This window comes from Morone saxatilis, unplaced genomic scaffold (genome assembly GCF_004916995.1).
Source record: "Morone saxatilis isolate NCDOM2014 unplaced genomic scaffold, NCSU_SB_2.0 Contig3, whole genome shotgun sequence".
Taxonomy (NCBI): Eukaryota; Metazoa; Chordata; class Actinopteri; family Moronidae; genus Morone; species Morone saxatilis.
This window is the reverse complement of record NW_023339873.1, coordinates 15,434,748-15,443,229: the sequence shown is the minus strand read 5'-3', so window position 1 is coordinate 15,443,229 and position 8,482 is coordinate 15,434,748. Positions and strand designations below refer to the sequence as shown.

The 8,482-nt window shown below is 43.1% G+C and overlaps 1 protein-coding gene across 9 annotated transcripts in view; it reads left to right on the top strand.

The window, feature by feature from the left end:
• The first annotated feature begins 352 nt into the window (after positions 1-352).
• Positions 353-8,482, top strand: part of LOC118337066 (coiled-coil domain-containing protein 9B) — a 17,881-nt gene continuing 9,751 nt past the window's right edge. For 2 of the 9 annotated variants that reach the window (XM_035673903.1, XM_035673901.1), the window contains exons 1-6: positions 1,092-1,151; positions 3,718-3,825; positions 3,981-4,085; positions 4,247-4,402; positions 5,236-5,385; positions 8,190-8,252. In XM_035673903.1, the coding sequence (XP_035529796.1) occupies positions 1,107-1,151; positions 3,718-3,825; positions 3,981-4,085; positions 4,247-4,402; positions 5,236-5,385; positions 8,190-8,252 (627 nt within the window). In that variant the 5' untranslated portion in view covers positions 1,092-1,106. Of the gene's footprint in view, positions 493-1,091; positions 1,152-3,717; positions 3,826-3,952; positions 4,086-4,243; positions 4,403-5,235; positions 5,386-8,189; positions 8,253-8,482 lie in introns of those variants that run through there. The other 7 variants (XM_035673902.1, XM_035673900.1, XM_035673904.1 and 4 more) reach the window with 6 other exon arrangements.

Here is an 8,482-nt window from a genome sequence, read left to right as displayed (position 1 = left end):
GTTTCAGCTGTGTCTCTGGCTCTCTCTCTCTCTCTCTCTCTCTCTCGCTCTCTCTCACTCTCTCTCCCCCCTCTTGTAGCTCCTGTAGGTGGCAGGAACGCTGGGTAGGGAGGGAAGCCTTGGCAGCTTTCTCTCTGCAGGGCCCCCCTCCTCCCCTTCGCCTGCCTGTCCGGGCATGGGTGCCGTCCGCTGGCAGACCCACAACGTCTCTGTGTGTTTGGTGGTTGCGTGTGTATGTGTGCCTTGCTGCTGCACAATCACAGAGCTGGCCGGGGGCTGAAAACCCAGAGGGGGTACTGTCCCCCCAGTTTGGTTTGTGGAGGCCGGCGTTCACTTCAGTCTCCGCCATTGGCCTTGCTGAGATTCAGAGTCGGCAGCGTGACTCTCCCTTGCGCCTATTCTTGGTGGTATGTCCTCACGGTCTGTTGTGTTTGGATACCCTGACAACTAGAAGCTGGGAGGTAGCTACTTTCCAGTCTGCCGCCTCTCTGAGTGAGTTACAACTTTTCTCATGCTCACTGTGTCTTTGCAGGTCCGACACAGCTGTCTACAGGATGTGCAGTTTTTGTTATCTAACCAAAAGTCTGTGCTGACACCTTACATTTAAATAAGATCCGGTGTCTCTGATAATGTGTTGAACTCAAACGATTCAACAACATCTCAGTGGCAGCCAGTCTTTGAAGGCGTAACAGCGGCGGCGGTGGAAAAAGCACGAAAGAATTCCTTGCACTTCCAATGTGATGGTCTTTGTTGGCTCTCTAGGCCATGAGTCATCATTCTTTGCTAGCAATATCACATATAAGCAGCCTCGACTCTTTAGTCGTCACTGGGGCAACAGTAGAGGATGACTGACTCACTTTGGCACTTCTACTTCCTGCCTCTGTCAAGAAGGTTTGACCCCTCCGAATAATTGATGCAGAGTGTGGAGAACGGGATGCTTCAGAATGAATTATGTTTCTTCACACTTCCAACAAGCAGCAGTGGCAACTTTTCTTTTTTGGCGGTGTTGTTGTCACCTCTCCTCAGCTGTGAATAACAACAGATGATGCCAGCATTCATTCAAAGTGGGAGACAACTGATTGAGACGAGAGCTCCTGTTTTTGACAATGAATGTTATGAAGACAAACGCATCCCCCAAAGTGCTGGCTGCAGTAAGCAAACATCAGACGCAGGGATGAAACTCATTACTCTGATCCCGCCTTTTCAAAGTTTTGCTGCATATTTGCCCGTCACATCACGTTCTGTCCTGAATCTCAGAGAACTGATAAAATGTTTTCTTTTGTTGGATAAGCTGAGCTCAAGTGAGCAGTTTGTTTGATAGTAGAAATGTTTTTTCTCTTTTAATGCCATGTCATTGCCTGGAGCATGTGTCTTTGAAACAATATGTGTCATTTTATATGAGGGAGGAGTTGCCTTGTGACCAGTCTTTCATTTAAGTCTGTTTACCAATTTGAAGGAATAGTTCAACATTTTGGGAAATATTTGCTTTCTTGCCAAGAGTTAAAGGAGAAGGTTGATACCACTCTCATGTCTGTATATGGCTGCAAACAGGGAAAATCAGCTAGCCTATCTCTCTCCTAAGGTAACAAAATCAATCTACAGCCACCTTTTAGGATCACAAATTAACTAGTTTGTTTAATCCATACAAAAAACTAATTGCACAAATGACAAGCTGTTGTCGTCTGGTTGTGCCAGACTTTTTCTGCTGCCTGGAAACTTCCCAGTGACAACAAGGCTACATCTGTATGCTTATCTAGGCTAACCAGCTGCTAGCTGTAGCTTTATATTTACCTACTGACATGAGATTAATGTCAGTCTTCTCCTCTGACTTGCAGCAAGAAAGTGAATAAGTGTACTACCAACATATCTTACTGCTCCTTTAAAACAGGCTGTACAGAACAGTGGTTTTGTTGCAGCTTCTTCTTTCATTGCATCGCTGATGCTCCTGACCTGAACCTCTAGTTCTTTAAAGAAGGTGGCACTTCCTAACTCCAGAGCTGCATAGAGGAATTCCTCATTCATCAGTCCTCTGAGACTTGTGCCCTTTAGCTTGCTCTATGAAGAGGATGATTGGGCTTGTGATTATTTTTTCTAATGCCGTTATCTCAAAATCGCAAGTTAATTATTTCATTGTCTTGAGAAAATGAACTTTGCTATCTGGAGATAACGAGATAATCAACCCATTATCACGAGAAAACAAGAGGTTGTTTCCTTTTCTTACCGTAGATCGGGGGTTCCATGCCAGCATGCATAGATGGCGTATTATAGATGCAGCATTGGGTCAACATAATGGACAATGCATGGAGGAATGACATGCAACGTGCCAGTTAATACACGTTTTCATACTGACCAAAAGTTCAGTTATGAATCCTCCCACTCATTTTCAAGTACTCCATAATTATCATGTGATTTTCAGAAATCAAACGTTGTTTCCTCGTGATAAATTATCTCATAATCTGACGTTTGTTTTCTCAAGATAACGAGATAAATTAACTTGTGATCTCAAGAAAACTGCATTAAAAAAATAATTACTAGCATGGCCATTCTCAGCTTCCATACAGTCAGATAAAGGATTCACACTTTCCCCACTAAGAAAGACTACAGAGTCCAGATTGGAGAGGGAACATTACGTTACTGCAGGCTAAAGGAAATGAGATCTCTCTGTTGGACATGGTTGATGCCTCCCAATTATCATTCTGTAATATTATCCTAATCTTGCCTTGTTTTGATTCTCTGTGCATATTCCTTCCAACTCAGCAGCTCTCTTGCAAATGTTTGCAGTTGGTACAGCAAGTTAAAGAGAGATTTTCTTGAAGGGAGTGTTAATGCACACCTAGGTGCAGTTCCATGAGAGCATATGGAGATTTTCTCTATGGGGCCTCTTGTCGTATGAGGAGGCTGACCGCATTGGGATGTTTCGGATGCTCTGCATATGCATTCTCCCCGTGTAACTGAGCTTTGTAATGAATGCTCCATCTGTGGTGGGTGTGAGGGTGTGTTAGTGTTGTGTGTTATCGCAGCACACGTAGTGGTCCCTGGGTAAAAAAATAAATAAATTGCCAGTGTAGCAAATAATTGTTGATTTAAAAAGTAGTTCAAATAAAGTTTACATTAAGCCACACACATAAAACAACAGACAGTTGTTAGTTACAAGCAAGCAGCAAAGGGATATGTTTAGTATTATTTCCCATCCATTAGTGATAAGATAACACACATTATTTTTGTACCACTATTGTATACTATTCATAAGTGATGTATTAAATATTAATGGTATGATATTGTTCTTGTCAGTTGTTTTATGATGGCCCCTTTATCTACTTTATAGATGGTTCAACTTACAATACATATGGAAATAAAAGCCAAACATCAGATTTATTATGGTAAAGACCTAAATGTGTCCATCGCAAGTATTGTTAAAGCTGGCATACAATGCCTGTTCAGATTTGTAATCACTGTTTTGTTATTCTTTAATCAGATAATTTAGCCAGTCTTACACTGTATGTAGGCAAAGTTATTGTACAACTGCTTGTTTAGATATATTACATTTAATATTAACCCTTTAACCTAGGCTATTTTTATTAAATGAAAAAAAAAGATTTTGTAGAAAAAAAGTAGATTTTTCAAAGTAAGATAAAAATATATTCTTCTGACCTTTGACCCGAATTTTAATTTTAGTACGGTGTTATTGTATCAATAATCCGATGTGTCTCATCCCAGACCCCCAGTGACACGATGCCCAAGAGGGATCAGGAGAGGGACCTGGAGTTGGATAAGAAGATCGAGGCTCTCCGCAGGAAGAATGAAGCGCTCATGAAGAGGTACAAGGTAAGTGCTTGCAGGCAAAGAAGCTTCTGTGGAGTCCAAAAGTTCACTGGTCACCATCAGGTGTAGAAATTCTGGGTTATGTTTCTTTTTTGTGAAAGCCTGCAGCTCTTTTAAACTTCCTCATTAGTTTGTTGTCTTCATTGAGTTGCATTTAGGAGGTGGAGGAGGACAGAAAAAGGGCAGAAGAGGAAGGAATGGCGCTGCAGAGCCGCAAAGGCAAAGCTGATGATCTTACCATCACAATCAGCAAGTCAACCAGCGTGAGTTGACGCACTTAAGAACTGTAATAATACTAAACTAACCAATGCCTCAGAGCATTGCTATTGTCACTGACAGCTCGTTGTCACAATTTGTTTAAGAAAAATATGCTACAAATTAAATAGTGAATATTTTATAACATGTTCTTGTCTTTGATTAGCAGGATAACCGTGTGGTGGTGACAAAGGCTTTTAGTGGCAGTTCACCAGCTGGGAAAGGACAGCAGGAGGCCGGAATCGACAGGGGGGAAGAAGGCCCTCCACAGGCTGCTGGCCGAGGCCACAGGAAGCAGCTAACGGTCACCATGGCTGGCAAAAAGGTAAGTACACTGCAGTGCCAATTTCTTCTCAAAGTGGCAGAGAGAAATATAGGAGACCCCAGAACCCCTGTAGCTTCACTGAAATAAACGAAAGAATAACACAAAAGCTATCCCCCATTCAAATCAATAAGTACATCTAGCTGAGAGCAATGTAATAAACATTCAGACAAAGTTTTAGGCAGAAAACAAGTACGATAACTTGATAAAGAAAGCAGGAGAACTTAACAAAGATGAATGCAGTGTAGACTTTAATCCATGAGGTAATGCTGTTAACTTTACTTGCTGTTTAGTAATGTTTACCATGTTCACCATCTTAGTTTAGTGTGTTAGGATGCTAACAATTGCTAATCAGCATTAAACACAAAGTAAACAGTAGCTGAGGTTGGGAATATCAGTAGTTCAGCAGGTATTTGGTCATAAATCAAAAGTACAATAAAAATATTATTATTATAATTAATCAGAATTAAAACTTGAAATGTCAATTCGCACTACAGCAGAGGTCTGGGGATACATTCTCATGGCACCATGGATATCTGTGCCACATTTCATGACAATGCATTCAGTGGTTGTTGAGACATTTGATTCTGATGGACTGAAGTGTGGTGGACCGACTGACAAACTAACATAGCTATCCAAAGAGACACGCTGCTAGCATGGCTGAAAAATGAGCAGCTGTGTAAGGTACAACATGTAATCTCGTAATCCATAAATGGTCTGTGCATATCCCACCAACTACTACTATTACTGTTAAAAAAATGTTCAAATTAATGATTCTTGTGCACAATTTGGACACGATTATGATAATACTCTAATATAAGTCACTGTCTCTCCAGGGTAAGAGGGTGGTGAGTGAGAGGCTGGAGAAGAGGCCTGGCCCTGCGGACATCAAGAGCCCTACAGATGACGGACAGACGAAACGTGTGGAGTCAGCGGGGAGGGGGAAGCAGCCACCTCACGTGACCAAGAGAGACACAGCAGCGCAGGTCTGAATCAGACACTCTGAACACCCCAGTGATCATACGCTTCAGCATGCACCCTCCAGTCTGCTTCCTCTCTCACACCCCCCTTTGTTTGCTCTCTCGTGCTGCACCGACGTGTTTTACATAGATGTCAGACATGCTGGCTGGACACACCCATCCAGTGATGGAGCACAATGGTTTGTGGACAGGAGGTGGACTGGGACTGTGACTGACTGGTGTGGGATTAACAGAGGGGGGCTGCTAATAGAGCTGTTGGTTGAGTAGATGCTCCGTAGAGCCAAATCTTAAAAGACAATTCATTTATTTTTAAACCTGGGCTCTATTTTGACATATCTGGAGGTCTAAATGACTAATAGGTACAAAAGATTTTGGAATTGATCCTAAAATTTGGCTGCAATAGCTGCAACGTAATCCAAATTATGCAAATGACCCTGTCAAAGTATATCCTCTACTTTTTGCTACTAACAACGGCTCAGATAATTATTCTAAGTGTCTGACACCATTATGGAAAGGATCCCTACAGAGATAGACCTTTTCAGACAGCCCTTTCTGATGGGGAACCGAAGCCACTGTACCGCTCTTTTCAAAGCCAAAGAATGACCCTTTAACAAGTCAAGAATCTTCAAAAGGCCTAGATGAAAAGGTTGTGTATAGGCAAAAATCTGGCCATGCATATCACAATACAGGGGTTATTATTAAACAAAAAAATCTGTCATAGTCTAACGAATACACCTCAATATGCATAAAACCTTTTTTTATGCAGCCAGGACAGTGGGATCTGCATTTGGTTATTTATTAAATGTTCTCCCTCTGATGAGCTTTTGTTGTATTTTAATAAATAACTCAACCTCTGTGTAGGTGCCTTTGGGCGTGTGGAACAGGCTGTGAAGTTCACAGAGTCCCTCTAGGGCCATGAAAGATAGAAAGATGCTTTAATAGCTCTCCAAACAAAAGGCCTTGTTATAAATAGTATGAGATGGGAGATACTATATTTCATGAATAGCTTTACTGTATATTGTAGGTCTCAGTTCCCATGTTTAACACAGAAAGTGCACAAGCGGTACCCCCGGTTGGGCTGTGAAATGTCACACTGACACTGACCTTAGGCCCCCCCGGGTATGCAGTAACTCTAAAACAGCTGCTCTGCCTCAGTCTGAAGCCTGACACACACACACACATACATCAACGCACTCACAGACACACTCGCACAAGCTGCTCAATCAATACGCTGATGCACAGCACAGACAGCTGATCCTCACCACTGTAAACACAGACAGTCTGTTCGTAGGAGGGGGTCTCTGGACAAAAAAACCAGCAGAGTGTCTTTCTAAATATGTATATATAAACAGTACGTCTGCCTCTGATTGGCTGATACACTGAGTGCTGCTCACTGGCACGTCTGAGTTAATGTGCACTAAATCTATGGGCTGATCACGCTGCTCTCCTGCCTTTATTTCTGGCCCGCTTGGTCTGTCCCCCTTTATTTATTATGTGGACTGAATCAGCACTTGAACAGTAGCCAGCGCTCCAGTGCACCAGTCATCTGTGAATCCCAGAGACCCGGTTTCCATGTGTTCGCTGTTTCACCAGTATCATTTAACGTGGTTTATGAGAGCGGCAGGGGAAAAAGCTGTGAAAAAAAGGGCTGTTGACGGGAGGAGAAAATGTCATGGATCTATCTGGCAAGTGTTAGAAAAATATCTGTGTAGAAAAAAAATCCATGATAACCTGCACATTGCTATGGTTTTGCCCTGCCTCTGAAATATTTGTCTAACGAGTGTGTGTGTGTTAGACACCCTGGAAATCTCTGCGAGAGGGGTGTGGTTATTTGGCAGTGTCCCCGGGAAATTGTAACGTCCGGGAGTACCCCATGGCTAAACTGTCAGTTCACACTTATGAGAGAGAGATAGACAGGAGAAAGAAAATGTAGAGTGAGGGGTGAGGAAAAAACAGGGGCAGAGAAGGGGAAATACTCCTGGCAGCCCACCATCTGTTTCCAGCCTCCATTTCTCCTCTCTGGAACCTTAAGTGGTCTGCTCTCCTCTAGCAAGATTGTTTCCCCATTCCCACCACCCTGAAAGGGCCGATTTGATCTAATTAACATTCGACTGCCTTCTCACTCTGAAAAGGCTCATTATGCTGCCAAAGAGTCAGGCCTGGCGAGGTGCCAGGAAAGGGTCAGAGAGGGAGAAGAAGAAGGAGTCAAAGGAGAAAGAAGAAAAGGATCTAGGTAGTCAGGGGTCTTTTGTGTTTGTGTATAAGCCAGACTGAATTCGAGTGTGGGTAGGATAGTGCGCGCAAGTGTGTATGTGTGGGTGTCACTGTCTGTAGGTGCACTACTACACCACTCTGTCCTTTGTTGTCTTTTCCCCTCTCTTTGTTGCTGTTAATGGCAGCATGACTCATCCTCTGTGTTCACCGGAGCACATCTTTGCAGTCAGAAATACACCAGAACCAAAATTCACATAATTCTTTACCTGCAGTAAGATGAGTTTTATTTTCCAAACCACCGAAGTTCAACCACCTGCCGACTGCACTCTGCTCTGATGACCTCATCGCAAAGGGGGGGACACTTAAAACTGAACCACCAGTGCCAAATTACACTATAGCACCACGAGTCCACTTGGGGGCAGTGTAGGCCTCCTAATCTTAACGTCTGCGCTCTCGCTTGATTGGCTTTTACTGTTTATGGCAGCAGTAATGTGAGTCTTTACAACCATGTTTAATTGGCTGCCAACAAGTTGCTGTGTCACCCTTATTGTTGTTATGCTCATCTTCCTTTTTTTCTCGTGTCTCCTCTCTGACAGGATGAGGTTAAACAAGGGCAGAAGCACACTGAGGAGCATCACAGGCTTTCAGAGCAATGCCAGGTACCATAATCACACACCTACATAAACACACATGACATATTAATGTGCACATTGTCACTATCTGTAATACATCTCAGGACACAGTTCACATGGGTCACTGAAATGAAAACGAATAAATACAAGGTTTCCATATGACAGCGCCACTAGGTGAGCACACAAAAACACATAAATGCAAATATGCGCTCAGCCGTCACGTCGCCCCCCCCCCCCCCCCCCCTTTCCTAGTGCTT